The 19,609-nt window shown below is 31.6% G+C and overlaps 2 protein-coding genes across 11 annotated transcripts in view; one reads left to right on the plus strand and one right to left on the minus strand.

Moving 5' to 3' along the window:
* APM1 (aminopeptidase M1) overlaps positions 1 to 9,991 on the plus strand; it is a 23,223-nt gene extending 13,232 nt beyond the window's left edge. Inside the window, exons 2-20 of one of the 3 annotated variants that reach the window (XM_011021088.1) lie at positions 4,426 to 4,650; positions 4,734 to 4,879; positions 4,950 to 5,052; positions 5,133 to 5,319; positions 5,405 to 5,498; positions 5,910 to 6,063; positions 6,171 to 6,275; positions 6,358 to 6,474; positions 6,551 to 6,664; positions 6,950 to 7,132; positions 7,261 to 7,546; positions 7,625 to 7,746; positions 7,831 to 7,928; positions 8,373 to 8,550; positions 8,632 to 8,746; positions 8,829 to 8,896; positions 9,006 to 9,080; positions 9,336 to 9,413; positions 9,544 to 9,991. In XM_011021088.1, coding sequence (XP_011019390.1) covers positions 4,441 to 4,650; positions 4,734 to 4,879; positions 4,950 to 5,052; positions 5,133 to 5,319; positions 5,405 to 5,498; positions 5,910 to 6,063; positions 6,171 to 6,275; positions 6,358 to 6,474; positions 6,551 to 6,664; positions 6,950 to 7,132; positions 7,261 to 7,546; positions 7,625 to 7,746; positions 7,831 to 7,928; positions 8,373 to 8,550; positions 8,632 to 8,746; positions 8,829 to 8,896; positions 9,006 to 9,080; positions 9,336 to 9,413; positions 9,544 to 9,729 — 2,619 coding nt within the window. In that variant the 5' untranslated portion in view covers positions 4,426 to 4,440 and the 3' untranslated portion in view covers positions 9,730 to 9,991. Of the gene's footprint in view, positions 1 to 4,355; positions 4,651 to 4,733; positions 4,880 to 4,949; positions 5,053 to 5,132; positions 5,320 to 5,404; positions 5,499 to 5,909; positions 6,064 to 6,170; positions 6,276 to 6,357; positions 6,475 to 6,550; positions 6,665 to 6,949; positions 7,133 to 7,260; positions 7,547 to 7,624; positions 7,747 to 7,830; positions 7,929 to 8,372; positions 8,551 to 8,631; positions 8,747 to 8,828; positions 8,897 to 9,005; positions 9,081 to 9,335; positions 9,414 to 9,543 lie in introns of those variants that run through there. The other 2 variants (XM_011021087.1, XM_011021089.1) reach the window with 2 other exon arrangements.
* Positions 9,992 to 10,275: 284 nt separating this feature from the next.
* LOC105122160 (probable protein phosphatase 2C 50) lies at positions 10,276 to 14,865 on the minus strand. 8 transcript variants are annotated; one of them, XM_011021096.1, is made up of 6 exons: positions 14,543 to 14,865; positions 14,000 to 14,055; positions 12,782 to 13,723; positions 12,343 to 12,660; positions 12,128 to 12,233; positions 10,276 to 10,987 (listed from the first exon to the last, which is right to left on the minus strand). In XM_011021096.1, the coding sequence occupies exons 3-6, from the start codon at positions 13,661 to 13,663 to the stop codon at positions 10,653 to 10,655; spliced, it is 1,641 nt and encodes a 546-aa protein (XP_011019398.1). In that variant the 5' UTR covers positions 13,664 to 13,723; positions 14,000 to 14,055; positions 14,543 to 14,865; the 3' UTR covers positions 10,276 to 10,652. The 8 variants fall into 8 exon arrangements, with proteins under 8 accessions (XP_011019398.1, XP_011019395.1, XP_011019400.1 ...); XM_011021093.1 differs by having other exon boundaries at positions 14,538 to 14,865; XM_011021098.1 differs by lacking the exon at positions 14,543 to 14,865 and adding an exon at positions 14,277 to 14,531.
* Positions 14,866 to 19,609: the final 4,744 nt, after the last annotated feature.

Below are 19,609 nucleotides of genomic sequence, written 5' to 3' on the forward strand. Positions count from 1 at the left end.
TCAACACAATATTAAAAAAATAAAATTAACAAAAAAAATTCTTAAAAAAATAAAAAAAAAATTTGAAAAATTTGAAAAAAAACATGTTAGGAAAAATAAAGCTAAATTCTCAATTAGTTTAACATTTAAAAAAATTAACAAAGATAATTTTAAAAAAACACATGGAGAAATATTATACCAAAACAAAAACCATGTGACAAAAATATTATAGTAATTTATAATATTTTTTTTATAAAAAAATATTACAAAAACTAACTAAGCACGTAGGTTAGATTCAAAGCTTTTTAGTCTTTCATTATTGCTAAATTTAAGTCGCTTGAAATATTTGTTAAAATTTATAAAAATATATTAAAGAGAATATTTATTGAAACATATACAATTACCTTAATAAGATATCCTTTCATTCTTCTTTGATGTTGTTTATAAAATCTAGTTCTTTTGGGTTATAACTAATGGTTGTTCCGTAATTTTATTTATACTGCAAAATTATGAACTGCAAGCTAATATATCATTAATGATAATAACAATTATTAATATTAAAGGTAATTAAATTAGTCAGGTTTTAAATTTGTTTTATAAAAATTATTAATTTAAATTTTATAAATATTAAAATCACTTCAAACTTATATAGTTATTAATTTCAGGATATATTAAATTAATTAAAACACATTCAAGCTAATTCAAACATACATATTAATTAAAAAAAAAAGTATTCCTCTCCCGGGAAGCAATAACTTATTCCAATTTCAAGGGATCACGCGCAGCCTTTCTCTTTTTAAAATTCCAATACGATGCTGTTTTTGGGCAGTAATAATGTAGTTAGGGTAGAGATATTCCATCTTTTTAAAGTGACATTTTTTCCCTTTCATTAATGAGAACGGAATAAGGAAGGGTAAATTTCACGTGATCAGCCGACGGAATGGACTGCTTGCCGGCACTCCAAACATATTCGATTAGTAGAAGCCCCATGGCAGTACAGATTTGAAGGATAATGGCATGTTTATCAATGCTGTTAAGATATAATTTGTTCAAAATTTTTTGAAAACAAATTATTGACAATTAATTTTTTTAATATATTGATATAAAAAAAATTAATAAATTTATGAATAAAAAATATTTTTAAACTCAACTTTTACCATACTTGACTTTTAAGACAAAAACTAAAAAAGTTAGCTATATAATTTACTACATTTTAGTCATTGTAGTTTATTGATATATATATATATATATATATATTTCATAAAATGCATCATTTTCTAATCAAAATCTTCCATCTAACCTCCTCTTTTCTTTTTATAATTAAGCATTGAGCCCTCGTAGCTTCCTTTATACACACACACACACACACCCTAATATAATCTAAGTGATAATATAAAATATTCCTCTCCCGGGAAGCAATAACTTATTCCAATTTCAAGGTAATACACGTCGCTTTCACTTTTTAAAATTTCAATAAGATGCTGTTTTTGGCTAGCAACAGTGCAGTTATGACTTATGGGTACAAATATTCTACCTTTTTTAAAGTGACTTTTTATCCCTCTCACTGCTGACTACGGAATAAGTAAAGGTAATTTTCACATGGGATGGAGTAGGATTTTTTTTTTTTACACTTTAAAAATATTTTTAAAAAATAATTTTTATTTTTCAGGTAGTTTTGATATATTAATATCAAAAATAAATTTTTAAATATTAAAAAATAAAATTTTAAAAAATAATTTTAAAAAAAAAGCATAAGCATATGGGGAATGAAAAAAATAAAAAAATACAGGGAATAAAAAAACATATAAGAAAAGTTATAGTAGTTTTCTCATGTATTTTAGAGTATTGTTAATTTCTATAATTTTAAAGATATTTTTGTTTTTAGTTTTATATAATTTTTATTTTATCTATAATTATTTTGTTTTCATTTATGGTGATGTTATGGGTTGTTTTTTGAAATTATATTTTTTATATTATTGTTGTGTTATTATTGTAGGATAATATTTGAAGCATGAAAAATAAAAAAAGTGTTTTCTTTAATATTTGGTATTTTGTAATATTTTTATCACATATTTTCAATTATGAGGCAATTTTTTTAAAACAAATTATATTTATTAACTGAATAAAATTCTTGCAACCTCAACCTCAAATACAACCGATCATAATAATTTAAGAAAGTATAACAAACATTCAGTTGTCATATATTTCCTTTAGATCTTGTCTCATAACAAAATAATATTTTATTATGAGATATTCAACTTTTAATTCTTTATAGAATGATGAGTAATGAAATTTATTGTTTATGCCCTACAATGATGTGTTATTTTTTTCTTTGATGGTCTCTCAGAGATTCATAGCTTATAAATGAATCTTAGCATCAAGGATCCATGATAAGAAATTATTTATGGATATATAAAGAACGGTAAATTTAAGTTTTGTTATATTTGATATTATTTAATAAATTAAAAAAAAATAACTTATTAAATAAAATCATATATAAATTAAAAAAACAACTTATTAAATAAAATCATGAATATAAAAAAAATCATTTTTTAAAAATGCTATTTATTTAATTATTTAAAAATACAAATCATTTTTTAAGAATGCTATTTATTTAATTATTTAAAAATACTATTTTTTCAAAAATTATATTTGATTTATTTAATTCTTTAAGAACTTACACTACTGGTTATTCAAGAACCTTAAATTTTGATGAATAAAAAGTAAATAAAATTTGTTAAAATAAGTTACAAAACAAAAAATATCACATAAATTATGAACAATAATAAAAAATAAAACTAATATAAGCCTCGTAACATGTGAGTTAATGCATGCTAAGATTTTAATATAAACTATATAGAGTGATTGTGTTAATAATATGTTAAAAAAATAATAAACAAGTAAAAACATGCATATTTAGAGTAAAACTTTTAAAAAAAATCCATGCATTTTCTTATATATATATTTTCAATTTTTAAATATAAGACAAGTAGTTTATTTATAAAAAAAATAAAAACAATAAAAAAACATTAGCAAATTTAAGTGTCATGAAAAATCAAGAGAATAGACTCAAAATTAGACTCAAGATTCATGAAGTCTAAAAAATTCTGATGGTTATTTAATATATATAATTATAAATTTTATAACATATATAAATTTTTTATTTATTTATCTCAAAATAATTATATGATTAAAACACGATATTATATATTTTCTCTCACAGTACCTTTAATGAAACCTCGTATTGTAAGATCTCTATAATTGTAAAAGGATATTCTTAAAAATGTGTGCATAGATAATAGTAACAGGAGATGTTAATTATCAATAAATTTATTAATTTATATGAAAAATCAAGTATGAAAATTTCCTTTTTCTTAACAGAACATGAAATTCTCTCCGAGAAAGAGTAACTTTTATCATTGGTAAATCAAATTAGATTCAACAAATAACAATTTTTTTTTTTGTTGATGCAAACTATGACTGTATTGATTGATTTTTTTATCATTAAAAACCATATCCTACAGAATTCCGAACAAATCAATCTCTCAAAGAAAACATCCACATGTAACTGTGTTTATTTCTCTCATTGTCACCACTCTCTTAAACTCAAGAAGCCCGTCAGAAAATATTTCATAAAATACAAAAAATATCCTTTTTATAAATGGCTTGTCTAAAATCACATTCCAAAGATCACCCAAAACCTAAACCAAATAAATAAATAAATAAATAACAATTAATTGATCATCTATATGTGGATTTGGTAATTCAGTAATTGCGATAGAAAATATTTTTCATATAAAAACATTTTTTATATAAAAAAATATTAATTTTTTATATTTTATTTAAAAATTATTTTAAAAATAGATTTAACTAGGACAACAAATCATCTTTATTCTATTCTATCTCCAAGCCAACTCAACCAAAGTCATTCTCGTACATAAAATAAATATTTGAGAATGCGATAAAAATTATTTTTTAAATAATTTTTTTATTTTAAATATATTAAAATATTATTATTTTTTTATTTTTTAAAAATTAATTTTAATATTAATATATTAAAAATAATAAAAAATTATTTAAAAATTTAAGGAAAAAAATTCAGAATTCTTAGGAAAAGTTTGGAATGCAATCTTAAATTGCCCTTAAAAATGTGTTTGTTTTTATATTTAAAAAATGCTTAAAATTAATGAATTTATTTTATATTTAAATTATTTTTTTATAATTTTGGATTTTTTTAATATATTTAAATTAAAAATAAAAATAAAAATTTAAAGAATAAAAAAATACTTTAAAAAACAATTTCAAATTACAAAACGTCGTCGTTAAAAAACTATGTTGTCTTTAGTACTAACGCTTTATATATCAGACTCACCCTTCCGCCAGTATCCTCTTCCTCATCTCACACGCTGACTCTCTCCCTCTCTCGCTCTCTCTCTCTCGCCCAAACAAACAAACAGAAAAATGGATCAGTTCAAAGGACAGGCACGCCTCCCAAAATTCGCCAGCCCTAAACGCTACGACATCCGCCTCAAACCCGACTTAACCACCTGCACTTTCGCTGGCTCCGTCGCGATCGATCTCGATATCGTTGAAAACACCAACTTCATCGTCCTCAACGCTGCTGACCTCTCCATCAACTCTGCTTGTGTCTCCTACGCCTCTTCCTCCAAGGTAACCGACCTCATCCGATGTCGTTTTTATAAATAATAATATCAATGCGATTGTTAATTAATCAATTAAAAAAATTAAAGCAGGTTTTGCAACCAGTGAAAGTTGAGTTGGTTGAAGCAGATGAGATATTGGTGTTGGAATTTGCTGAAACGCTTCCAATTGGGATTGGAGTTCTTGACATTGTATTTGATGGTGTTTTGAATGACAAAATGAAAGGTTTTTACAAAAGGTAAAAAAAAGGTTAATAAATCGTAAGTTTCTTTAGTTATGTTATGATTTTTTGTTCTGGTTGTGTTTAGTACTTATGAGATTAATGGAGAGAAGAAGAACATGGCCGTCACGCAGTTTGAGCCTGCTGATGCTAGAAGATGTTTTCCGTGTTGGGATGAGCCTGCTTGCAAGGTTTGTCAATTTAAAACCCAAAAATTGGAGTGAGTGTGTTATTTTTTCTTTATTAATGGTTGTTTGCTGGTGTTTTGTAGGCTACATTCAAGATCACATTGGAAGTGCCAGCTGAACTTGTGGCTCTTTCTAATATGCCGGTTATCGAGGAGAAAGTGAATGGAGATTTGAAGACGGTTTCATATCAAGAAACGCCTATCATGTCTACTTATTTGGTTGCAATTGTCGTTGGTCTGTTTGATTATGTGGAAGATCATACATCTGATGGTGCTGTTTTTATCTGATTTGAAATGAATTTTATGATTGTTAATGTTTCTGTTTTGATGATGGGATGTTATATAAAATTTCACAGGGGTGAAAGTTCGTGTATATTGTCAAGTTGGGAAAACAAAACAAGGGAACTTTGCGTTGCATGTTGCTGTGAAGACGCTTGAGTTATTTAAAGGGTATGTTTTACCCTCATTATTAACCTTTTCAATTAATTGATCATTAGCCGTGTATGGCAGTCCAGTAGATTGATTAGATTCAAGTTACGGGGGCAAAGAAGTGGCGGGGTAGTCTAAATAGGTGCGGGGCCAGCGAGGTAAGATTGCAATAGCTCACTGAAAATTCAATTCTAAACAGAATTGGATGGATAAAAAAGGAAATCACTAACGTTCATGCCGCTACTAGTTTGAAACTATGTCTTAGCTGATTTGTTTTGACCACTAGCTGTAGGTGTCTGCTGTCAACAGACGGATACAGATCAATAGTAACTAAAAGCTATACCACCTATGGCATAAAGTTCTTGCCCTATTTGTTGTTTGTAGTGTTCTATTTGATTATCGATGCTACACCAACTCTTCTGATTGGCTCAGGTATTTTGCTGTGCCATATGCCCTTCCGAAGTTGGATATGATTGCAATCCCTGATTTTGCTGCTGGGGCAATGGAGAATTATGGCTTAGTTACATACCGCGAAACAGCCTTGCTTTATGATGATCAGCATTCTGCTGCTGCCAACAAGCAGAGGGTAGGTCCATTAACTAAAATTGGTTTTGGATGTCAGACTTTTATTGACATAATGTATGATTGCTTTGTGTGAGATGTTTAATTATTTTCAATTTGGTTGCTGTCCAGGTTGCTACTGTTGTGGCACACGAGCTGGCACACCAGTGGTTTGGCAATCTTGTAACAATGGAGTGGTGGACACATTTATGGCTAAACGAGGGTTTTGCTACATGGGTATATTTCTCGCTCTATTCTTACACCAGTTGCAGCAGATGCTAGTTAGTGCATCATGTTTAAATGATTTGCATGTGTTCAGGTGAGCTATCTAGCTACTGATAGCTTGTTCCCAGATTGGAAAATATGGACCCAGTTTCTTGATGAATGTATGGAGGGTCTTAGGCTGGATGGCCTTGCAGAATCCCACCCAATTGAGGTAAATGGACATTTTTTTTTCCCACACCATCACTTCATTCTTGCATTTCTCATCTCAACCAAAATTTTGTCTCCAGGTGGAGATAAATCATGCTTCTGAGATTGATGAAATTTTTGATGCAATAAGCTACAGAAAGGGCGCGTCTGTTATCCGGATGCTACAAAGTTATCTTGGTGCTGAGAGCTTTCAGGTTCATATTTTGATATCACATAATTCAAGATTTATCTTTACCATTGAAGCAGCCTTTTAAATCTTTTGTTCTTATATCTATTTTCATCTATATAAAAGAGACAGAGAAGAATAGCATGTGTTGCTCATTTGATAAATGTCTGTCATAACATGCCTTTTGATCCTTTTTATTTTCAATTACTGTAGCTTATTGTTGATGGAGTAATGCATATGCATGCCTGCACTGGCATATGTTATAGGTGAACATGATTTAATTAATTAATTATGCCCTGTCTATATAAATCAGAGGTCACTTGCTTCATACATAAAAAAGCATGCCTACTCAAATGCAAAGACAGAAGACTTATGGGCTGCTCTTGAGGAGGGATCTGGTGAACCTGTGAACAAGCTAATGAATTCATGGACGAGGCAGCAAGGATATCCAGTTGTATCTGTCAAATTCAAGGATCAGAAATTGGAATTTGAACAGGTTTTCTTTTCTGATTTTCAACACATTTATTTTATTGTTCTCTCTTTGAAAGCTTGAATTTACTTCAATTCAAATGCTTTATCTTCTAGAAGACTTGTTCTCTAACAAGAAAATGTAACAATTGGCAGTCACAATTCCTGTCAAGTGGTGCCCCTGGAGATGGACAATGGATTGTCCCAATAACTTTATGCTGTTGTTCGTACAATGCGCACAAGAGTTTCTTATTGCAAACAAAGTCAGAAACTCAAGATGTCAATGAACTCCTGGGTTCCTGCCAGGTGGAGAGTGGAAGTTCTTGGATTAAAGTTAATGTGGAACAGACTGGTTTCTATAGGGTTAAGTATGATGAGGAGCTCAGAGCTAGACTTGGATATGCTATAGAGAAGAAGTACCTTACTGAAACAGACAGATTTGGTAATTTGGATTTCTACTTGCTTCTCATTTACAAGTGAAGGAAAAGAGAAAAATAACTCCCAGTTATTCTTTTAACAGGCATTTTGGATGATTCATTTGCCATTTGTATGGCTCGTCAGCAATCTCTGACCTCTTTGCTTACACTGATGGGTGCTTACAGAGAGGAACTTGAGTATATTGTGCTATCTAACTTGATTAATGTAATTTTTACCTCAAAATATATCTTTTATCTCAATTTATTTCAATACTTTATTAGTCCTGATCGGGATCCCTTCTTTTCACAGATAAGTTCTAAAGTTGGAAGGATTGCAGCAGATGCAACCCCTGATCTAAAGGATGACATTAACCAATTTTTTATCAATCTTCTCCAGTTTTCTGCAGAGTAAGTTTTACTGACTACAATTTATAGCATGTACACCCTATCAACTGGAACATGTATTTGCAATAAGTGGCGCACAAGCAAAATGTGGATCCAAGATCATGCTCACCATACTCATTAAAACATCAAACCTGCACTTTTAAGGTTCTTGTGATGTATTGTGAATAAAAACATAACTAAAAAGATTCAAAGTCATGTCCCATAATCTGCAAGAAATTAGGTACAGAAGCTTGTATAAGACTACCAAGAGGTTTGGTTCTGGAGGGATTCTCCAACACATAGGTAACAAAATATCAAGCTATATAAATACATGTCAAGCAAAATATGTATGTGTGTATATATGGGTCTAGATATCTAGCATTATCAATTCCAGAAAGCATCATAATTTTTCATTAATTCTTATGCTTTTAGCTCCCATTTTTTCCAATGTTCATTTTGTCTTTGCAGGAAGCTTGGTTGGGACCCTAAGCAAGGTGAAAGCCATTTGGATGCAATGTTAAGAGGAGAAGTTTTGACTGCCCTTGCACGTTTGCGACATGATTTGACACTGGATGAAGCAAGCAGGCGCTTTCATGCATTTTTAGAGGACAGAAATACACCACTCCTCCCACCTGATATAAGAACGGTTTGTGAGCTTTTTGCAGTTTATTATTAAATTCAAGTGTTCCTCCATTTATAGTGCCTAATGGCCAATGACTGGTTGCAGGCAGCATATGTGGCTGTAATGCAGAGAGTCACCACTTCAAACAGATCAGATTATGATTCTCTTCTACAGGTTTATAGAGAGACTGATCTAAGCCAGGAGAAAACACGCATTCTGGGTATGTACTGTCTTTTGCTAAAGTAATGCTTGATATATGAACCATTAAATTTCTGGTAAATTTATGTTCTAATGCTTTGCAGGTTCAATGGCATCTTGTCCAGATCCAAACATAATTCTTGAATCTCTCAACTTTTTGTTGACATCAGAGGTTTATTTATTTATTTTTTTTGAACAATTATTGAGGTCAGCATTTCACATCTAGAAGTAAAATCTCTTGAAGCTTAACGGCCACGAGTGCATTTTATTTATTTATATAGGTTCGTAGTCAAGATGCTGTTTTTGGACTTGCTGTTAGCAAGGAAGGACGTGAAACAGCTTGGGCTTGGCTGAAGGTAATACTTATTAAGCTAGTCATCCTAGATGCATCGGGAAGCTTTATAGTAAAGTTGTTTGGTGAGCATGAATATCTGCAACATTGGGTAGTTTTCCAAGACACCGCACACGAGTTGTTCGCAGAATTACCATCTTGCAACTCTTACTTGGAAGAACAATATGAAACCTGCTTTTCATCTAGTTGGTTTTATTGCCGCTTATTCCTTTATTTTAAAATAAAATAAAATGAAATTTGTTATATTATTTGGACGCAGGACAAATGGGATCACATTACAAAAACTTGGGGTTCAGGATTTTTATTAACTCGCTTTGTCAGCATGATTGTCTCACCGGTTCGCCCCCTCTCTCTCATACTATTGATTTCTCTAGCTTTATTTTCTTTTGGTTTTCTCTAGTGTAAGTATTTTATATCTGGACAATATTTTTCTGAAATATGTTGGTATGTTGTTCTCTCGTCTACAGTTCGCTTCATTTGAAAAGGCCAAGGAGGTAGAGGAGTTCTTTGCAAGCCGCACGAAGCCTGCCATTGCTAGAACCTTGAAGCAGAGCATTGAGCGAGTGCACATCAATGCAAATTGGGTTCAAAGCATTCAGAAGGAGACAAAACTTGGCGAGGCCGTGAAAGAATTAGCTTTCAGGAAATACTAGGGATGAGTTCCCCCCATGTTTGCGTCTTGGCTTTATGTTTTGGGAAGAAAAATAATGGACTGTATGCCAACAATAAGAACTTGGTATTGAAAAATAAGCCCGTAAAGAGACTTTGAGTATCACAAGCATTTATGTTTATCATTAACAACTCGATATATTTGATCATCAAACTTGTAAATCATGGATTAGAAAGTGCTGTATTTATTTTTTCTGAATTTGTTTGGTACTTGGACATCGAGAACTCATTAACTGAAACCTGACAGCATGGATGGCTGGCATGCATCCCACCTCCAAGCTACTATAACGTATTCTCGATACGTTTGGGTATAAGATGACTGAAAAAGAGAAGAGCATCAAGCTGCTGAGCTGCCGTAAACCACTGCCAATGACCTGAAACTCCTGTGTCGCCAGCTTTACACCCATTCCTTGCCTTCAACCTGAGCATTCTCTGCTATTTTTGCATCAGCAGTACTAATTAGGATAATCATAAATTCCATAATAGCTAGGTGAAAACACTCCATAAAGTGAGATAACGGGCATCATTACAACTGGTAACTACCTCCAAAGTTTATCTAATTCCTTTCCAAGAAGCACATGCTTAAAATAATAGGAAGTGAATACCTCAGAGAGCATTTTGTTTTCTTTTCCAACTCGGAGGCATAACAAATACATTTGCCCATAATGTCAAAAGACGGAACTGTTGCGATCTCCTATCCTACAACAAGCAGCTAAGATTTACATAGCCAGAACTAGCCAGTAGATGGCAACTCTTCGGGAGAAAGAAGAGTTCTAGGATGCTGCGAGTTCCACAGATACATGCTGGCATCCAATTCCATTTAGCAATAAAGCCCAGGTGAAAAACAGACGGGCAATACTATATCGTACCAGATGAAGTTTACAAAATCAGCTGCCGAAAGAAACTGTCATGTTTTGGTTTTGAACTTCCTTTGTGCTTTCAGATCCACCACTATTACAGTGATGTTATCCTTGCTTCCTTTTTGAAGGGCACGGTTTGAGAGGTACTCAGCTGCTGCTTGAGCTGCAGGATCAATTCCCTCGCTCCTAGAGGAGGAGAGCGCAACGCCATTCTTTTTGTGCCAGACAAGTATTCGTTTGCGTGCCAGATCACAAGCTTCTTCATTTGACATGACATCCCACAAACCATCACTAGCCAGAATGAGACATTCATCTTCTTTTGCCCTAGGAATGAACATAACTTCGGGTTCTGGAATAATCCATGGTTTCAAATATCTATCACCTGCAATCCAAAAGCAAGAATGATTCATAAAGTTTTAGGCTATATGTGCCCATAATCATCAAGTCCTTGAACTGGCCAAAAGATCAGTAATTGCAGCAACACTTGGAGATGATTTTCACACAAAACTAGCTGCTGATTCCACCTAATATCTATAACTCAAATGATATTGTATTCTTCACAAATATAAAATAGCAACAGGACCTCATTTTCCATTTAGATAATTTTTCAAGGATTGACCGACACCAATTTAAAACATAACCTTAATAAGAAGGCATGACACTTGCAATAGATAAATTTCCCCTCCAAAAAGTTCCATTTCACATCATCAACATTGCCAGTGCATGTCCACATCTCAAGAAAGTTCAATCAGGGTTGAATTAGACACTCATCAATAGACTTTCATCAGATGTGAAAATTTTATATCACACAAGACTGGAGATTTACATGCACGAGCATCACTGTCTATGGCTGAAAACAGAAAAAGACGGATTCATACCACAATAACAGTCAAATTCACATGCATCAGTCGTGCAAAGTTATATGGATGCAATTTACTTATTCATAAATGTAGTTAAACAAAGACCTAAAATCAAAGACCTCACCATCCAAGAAAATAAACAAAGTAGGAAAAAGAGAAATTTAACATGGGAAAGTTATTAGCAGGCATTGATGGATCCCTTGCTTATCCTAGCATTACAAATACCATGTATTTCTATTTACTTGTCTCTGATGACACGGACAAGGAAATTCTTTGAGACTTGGACAAATTCTCCAGAGGTTCCAACACCTAAAATTAATCCAAGAATATTTGTTTCTGTTCACCAAGAATGTCCAAGCATCTCATTGATAGGAAGTACGAACTTGGCATGTCTCTTATGATTATGAACATGCATCCCCTAAATTGTTACCAGAGACAATCAACGATAAGGGAAAAGACAGCTATGGTCGAATAGTCATTGGATGTCATGGAGTCCTTTTTGAAAGTGAATGTGGTCATTTTATGCTTGCCTTCAAAATTAGCCATTTGGAGCACAATACCAACTTAGATGCAAAAGAAACCAGATAAGGATATTGCTGACAGATGCCATTTATTAATTAGAGAAGGAAGAAACAGATAAAAATCAGGGTAGAAAAACATACCAATAGACCTTGACATTGCTAGAACACCAAAGACACGATGCCCATTCCACTGTATGACCTTGCCTCCAGCTGCTTCTATCCTTGCATACTCATCTTCTCGGTTTGGCTAAGATAAGATTTAACAAGAGAATCAAAAGAACAAGAATCAGCTTTCCTGTCTATTATTACCATTAACACTTAAAATATCCAAGCTTACAGTTGTAAGAGGCTCTTACTTTATGATCCACTGATAATGCCATTGGTTCTTTCCCGCGACAAAGAACTGCTCGTGAGTCTCCACAGTTTGCTACTATGATGTGGGATGAACAAATAGTGGCCACAACAGCAGTAGAACCAACAGTTTCTGGGGCAACTGGTTCGGCACCAGCCTTTCCTCCGACTTCAGCATCAACCTTGAGAAAACAATTGGTGAAAGCATTTTTCCACTGCTCCTGGCAACTATCCTTAATACTTCCATCATTCAGGCCATTCTTAACAAATTCTATCTCCTCGGACAAAGCCAAATGGATACGATCATGACAATAATTTGCCACCTATACAAAGAACGCCAGCAGAAAGTAAACTAATCACTTCTAGAAAGGAAGCAACAACATGATTTGAGAGTAGGAAGAAAATCAAAGCAGCATAGAAAAAAAGGATAAAAGGATAAGTTACTTGCGAGCCTCCATGACCATCATAAACTCCAAAGAAATGAGCAGTCTGGTGAGGCAAATACTTGCTCATTCCATCAAGTAATCGGTCGCCAATCAGCATTTGAATAGGTAATTTTAAAATATAAGGCACAGTAGCAACTGCATCTTCCATCTCCGGTCTCCTTCCACAAACAGATGTAAATCCCCAAAGGGGTACATAGTCCACTTCAAAAACGCTTCTTGAGACTGTTCCACTGGTCCCTCTTTCCAGAGTCAACTGAAGAACCACAGAAGATGTCTTCGCATCAGATCCATCCCCAACCTCTTCCTCAACACTTCCTGCCACCGAAGAGGGATCGCTCACAACAGTGTCAACGTTTGAATCCCCCAAATCTGCTGTCTTGGCAACAATATCAACACCACCAATGCTCTTTTTAATTTCTACAGAACTCAGTGTTCCTACCTCAGAGGTGGTCTCCAAACTCAAGAGATCCTCTCCACATAAGCTACTTGTCTCACTAGTCACTGAAAGAGAACTATCCAGAATTGGATCACCTTCCAACGACAAAGAATCATCTTCCTCACTTTCCCGTGTTATCCCATCATCGCCAACAACCCAATTTCTTTCAGTTTCAGATATCATATCCAACAAAGGGGCTCCTCTTCCTCCCCTGTCCTCTTTTGAAGCTGGAACCGCTGTATCTTTAACTTCATTGTCTAAATCACCACAATTACAATCCTTATCCCCAGCAGTAGGAACCTTAGTTACAGTATCAGATAATAAGCTAGCCGTGTCTGCCATTAAAAGTCTTGTGATTTCCATGTGGGTATCTATGGATGCACTTTCACAGGCTGAATTACCTACTCTAAATGGCACTGCAACCGCCGGATACATCTCCTCCATCAAAATCACTATCTGGGCAGTACAAAAAGTTACCCTCTAACTCCTCCAAGATCACACAGCCTGTCATTATTCAACTAAAATTATCAACCCTTCACTTATCAAGAATGATTTTGGAATGTGAGCAAGAGGTTTTGACAGCCCATTTTCCATGCCTTTTAGGAAAAGGTAAAACAAAGTTCAATACTTTAACTAAATCAGGAGGCAAATCCAGAGGACGCAAAGATATGGGTGAGTTAAAAGTTAATGAAAGTGAAATGGGTAGTCAGATCTGGTCGACAGCAATGGATCCAAATTTCCATAAGTGGAAATTAGAGACTCTAGGTAGATGGGCTAGACCTGTTAATGGCCTCATTAACTTCTTCTCTGGAGTCTTCTCTATCTACCACCATCAACTACAATGAGAGAGAAACAACCATGAAAGTAACCTTAAATCAACAAAAAAATCAAGGAACAAAATCTCAAAAAAAAAAAAAAAATAGAGCGAGCAACTAAATTGGAAGCCAACCCCTTGTCTTTAAACACAAGAAAGAGAAATAAAAAAAAGGTCATGAGAAAGAACCCAAGAAAACTTAAAGTCGCAATAATCACAAGAAAACCATAAAAAAGATATTACCCTTTCTCACATCCCTGGATCTAAGGCAACTCATCTCAGCCTCTTGTAAATTAGCACTCTTTCTCTCTCTAATAATTGCAAAAATTAATCTTGAAAGCAAGAAGGAAAGTGAAGGTACAAGGAAGAAAAAAACAAAGACACTATACACTACGTAATTGTGTCAACTGTAAATGAGGCTTTCGCTTTTCACAACTTCTCTTCAGAATCAAGAACCATAAAAAGAGATCAAGAACCAAGATATGGAGAGTAGTGGTTGCTCACCTTACCATCTTAAAAATACTGTCAGCTAAAATAAAAAGACTTGGCTTGCTTGATTCTTTATCAAGCCTTTGGACATATCTCTATCTAATAAAAACTGGGAGATGCTCAAGTCTTGGAAGCTGAAAGAGCAAGAAAGAGGGTGGAGATGAGATGGGAAATCAAGAAAAATAAAGTTAACAACAGAGAGAAATGGACAGGTGTCAAATCTTGAAGAGCATATTAAAGCATCTCCACCCGTCCAAAGCTCTCCTTTTCCTTTTTATCTCTCTAATCCAATCCATTTGTCAGCTTGTTTTTTCACTTTAATACATAGACATTCTTCCTTGCTGCCATTTAAATTTCTTTAATTGAACTGCAGAATCAAGCTTAAAGTTGAGATCATGATTAATGCTTTTTATCTTTTTGCGGAAAAGAGGAAATTGCCATGCTGTATTTTAAGATGATTGTGGCTTGCTTTCTACGTGAAATGCAAGTGATAATCGGCCGTTTCTCTTTACATTTGCCACCCGTTTCTCTCGGAGAAATTATCAATATGGTGTTTTTTTCAAGTCTTTCGTGTTAATGTGCCTCCCAAGAATAAATATAAATTTTTTAAAATATTTTCGAGGTATCTTCCATTTGGAATTGAAAACAAGATTTGAAGACAACAGCACCATCCATGCTCCAAATGAACAGCCCCTTCATGATACATGGCAATTTCAAGACGTTTATATCAATTCTCAAAATTCCATAAATAAATAAATAAATAATCAAAAGACTACTTTCGAGGTATCTTCTATCAGGAATTGGAAACACAAGGTAAATGAGGTGAGGTCATGGAGACATTAATGAGTTTTTGTCAGCTTATGTGATGATTTTTTCACATAAAATAATACAGTATAGTAGCAACTCGTGAGCCCAGAGATTCATGGATTTATGTTTGTTTATTAGGATGGTTTTTCAAAAATATTGGTAAAATAATATAATAGTACAGATTCAATGTTGAAAATCATGACTTTTAAATCTTCCACTTCCAGTAACACAGCAATAATAATTAAAAAAAATGGAATGCATATAAAAAGAGAGGAAAAAAAATAAAAAGCAAAGAGTTATAAAAAAAACAACTGATTATGATGTTATTAATTTAACAAAAAAATATTAATTTTTTTAATTATATATTATAAAAAATCATCAATAATAATCTGGGTGAATTACTCGTTACTTTGAAAAGATAGTTTTAAAATACTCAAGTAATTATTGATGATTTTTATTGATGTTGTTAGATTTATATTTTTAAATTGTTTTTGAAGATATTAAGAGTGTTTTTTATATTTTTATTTTTCTTAACTATAACATAGTTGTTTATTGAAACTTCTGCATTTCCGAAAAAGAATTGTGTTATTTTATCACCTAAAAAAATGTTATTTTTTAATAATTTTTAAAAAATACTAATTGTTTTTTTTTTAAAAAAAAAAACTTCTTTTCCAATATTCTTATTTCTGTCGGGACAAGACATTTCTCATTTCCCGTGACTGCTAATAATTTGACAACAAACAACTTTCAAACATGACTTCTCCTGTGAATGTCTTATTCCACCGCCTCAAACAAAATAATAATCATTATTATTATTATTATTAATTCTGATAACTATAACTTAACTTTTAAATTTACCTTTTTAAAAAGTTATTAATTTAAGTTTTATATCACTAAAAAATTATATAATTATTAATTTTAATATTTATAAAATTAAAAACTGACCTGAAAATCAATATTAATAAATAATAATAACAATTTAAAAAACCTTCTCCATTAGGCATTTTAACGGGTTAATGCCATGTGTAATTCCTCTAATCTTATTTTTATATAGATTTTTGTACAAACCTTTTGATCTCTTATTTTCTTTTACCGTAAGTTTCATAAAGGGTTCAGTTTTGTTATATTTAATATCACGTACCATTACTTTTAGTGTCAAGACATAGGAAAATTATGCATTGAAATCTAGCAAATGATTTAAAAAAAGGGGCCCAATTTTGATAATCAAAGAACTAAATTAAAATTATAGGAACAAAGGGTGTATACTTTACCCAATATTTTTAATTTAATTTATAATTTTAAAATACTCGAATCTTTTTTAATTAGAGGAGGAAACTTTATCGAGTAATGCTTGGTATATAGAATTAAACAAGACCTTCATTTATATATATTATAGTTTTATGCACCTATAAGATGCTGGAAGAAACTTATTCCATATCCACATTTCTATCTTACCTTTTCTAATTAAAAATATAGTTTTGTATGGCTAAATCTATTGCATTCCATCAGTTCATCGAATGCATAATAATAATAATAATAATAATAATAATAATAATGTAAAAAAAAAGAAGAAAGCATAGACTGCTTCCTCTGAATAATATCAGGAAAGATTCTATCATTCAACAGTAGTGGGAAGAAGAAGGAAGAGAATAAATCTTGACATCCGACACCTGTAATTTCCAAAGATGAAAGGAAGGAGGAGAAGGACGTGAATACAACAAATTAAAATTAAAATTAAATAAAAAGCATTAGGTTTTCACTGTAGCACTAAATTCACTTTGATGTGCGTTGTAACAATGCAATGATGAATTTGCTATTTCCAAATAAAATCCTTTGACTGTCTTGAGGTTAATATAAATATTTTTAGTTCATTAATTATTATTAAATTGGTTGGAGATAATTAGTTTTTTTACATGGTAAAATAATTAAATTAATCTAATAAAAAAAACAAGGAGGAGTATTTATCCATTGTTCTTTTTTTTTCTACTTTTTAAAAGTACAATAAAATAATTAAATTATCCAGCAAGAATTCTTTAACTAATTTTCAAAAGAATTCTTTCACTAATTTTCAAAAGAATTCTTTAACTAATTTTCAATGGATTTTTTGTATTTTCATTATTTTTAGTTATAACAAAGTTGATTAGAAGAAAATTTAATATTTTAATAAATATAAAATATAATTTAAAACAAAAATTAATTGGAGGGTGCAAAGTATGAGTTAGCACAAGGAAAATACATCCACACTTTTCAAGCGGTGCATGCACACTGTCTTTCATAATGATTTTAAAATTATTTTAGCAATCCCTCCCTCGTTAACCAACATAGCCTTTAACTTTTAATTTAGTATTGATGTTATTTTTTCTCTCCTTAATTTCTGTGCTTGACCTCCATCCTTCAATTTGTTTTTTTTTAGATTTAATTTTTATTTAATTTATAATAATTTATAAATCTAAAATTTTATTTTTTAATTCCATCTTCCTTCATCAAATCTTTCATCTATCAAATTTAGTTATTATTTTTTTATTACTATTTTTTTATTTAAATAATTTTTAAAATTAGTTTTTTTTTTTACAATTTCAATCTTCCTTCAGTTTTTTTTATCATATTTAATCATCTTTATTTTAATTACTATGCTTTTAACTTGGGAATTTTTTAATTGATATTTTTTTATGATTTTATCCTTTAGTATTAAATTAGTTAGAAATTAAGTTTTTTGATTGAGTTTGAGTTTATGATTTCATGAGTTGTAAGTAGAGATGTTCACGGTTCGGTTCGATTTGGTTTAAACTCAAAAAACCAACCGAACCGAGTTATATTAATTTTATGAAATATTAACCAAACCAGACCGAAATCCTGTTCAAATTGAACCGGTTCAGTTCAGTTAAATCTGGTTTTTATGGCAAAAAACCAGGAAATCGAATCCCTTAACAAATCAAACACTAATTTTTCCTTGTTTGGAATTTTATATTTCTTGCTATTACAATCTTGAGCTCACAAGTGAGGAACAATACAATTTAGCTAAACATTCAGAGGATTTTATAACAGATCCATAATAGATCTATCTTTGTTATAATAAACAACAAAAGCTATAAATTCATCTTCGGTCATTAATCATTGTTTCCTGTTGATATAACTTGGATCCCTCGACAAACACCAAGTACTGGGTCAAAAATTACCTTGTTATCTTTTCTTTATAAAAGCCATCTCCTTCTACTGCAACTGCAACAACTTGCGTAGAAATAAAGAAGGTTTGTGCAAAAGTAAAGAGAAGAGAAGTTAAGGAGATGAAGAGATGAGCTTGTGTTTGACTTACTTTTGAGATGGAGATAAACGTAGATGAAGAGATGAGGCTCACTTTTGAGATGGAGATAAACAGATGAAGAGATGAGGCTCACTTTTGAGATGGAGATAAACTTAGATGAAGAGATGAGGCTCACTTTTAAGATAATAGAGGTAGAGCAATTAAGATTTGAAAGGGAAAAGAAGATTGAGAAAAATATTCTCAGGGTCAAGCGGCAACTTTTAGGGTTAGGTTTCAGTATTTAACTATTTATACCCCTTTTAATTTGTATAGCTTTGGTTTTTTGGTTAGTTTGGTTTGGTTTGTTGGTTTCTATTTTAAAACCAAAACCGAACCGGACCTATTAGAATTTATAGTTTTGAAAATCGATTTAATCAATTTTTTATCTCGGTTCAGTTTTTTCAATTAATTTTTCTTTAATTTTTTTATCTCGGTTCAGTTTTTTCGATTAATTTTTCTTTAGTTTTCTCGGTTAATAGGTTTTTTTGAACACCCCTAGTTGCAAGTTTGGAAGATTAACCTAACTTTAAAACATTTGCCTAAGTTTTTTTGGTTTTTCCCGTTTTGTTAAGCTTATATTTTTTTTTCAGTTTTATCTTTCAGCTTATATTTATTTGGATATTGGGCTTCATTATTTTTTTATTTGCTCTCTATAAGATTTCTCATTAATTTTAAAAATGACTTGGGTTATCTCAAGGATTTTTGTTTGTCTTTCTTTGTTAAATTTAATTTTTTTATAAATTTTTTGAATTAAATTAAATTAATAAATTAAATATAAGCATGAAATACAAAATTCATGATATATTATTTGGTTTGCTTTTTAAATAACAGCTTGTGCGATCTCTTTTTGTGTTGTCATCTAGCCTTTTGTAATGATATTAAAACTGTCTTGGTAATTATTTTTTGGTAATGGGGCGGATTTCATGGCAAAGTTACGATAAGTTTTTAACAAATTTTTTTCTCTCCCCAAGTATGAAAT

The sequence above is a fragment of the Populus euphratica genome, unplaced genomic scaffold, assembly GCF_000495115.2.
Source record: "Populus euphratica unplaced genomic scaffold, PopEup_1.0 scaffold19.1, whole genome shotgun sequence".
NCBI lineage: Eukaryota > Viridiplantae > Streptophyta > Magnoliopsida > Malpighiales > Salicaceae > Populus > Populus euphratica.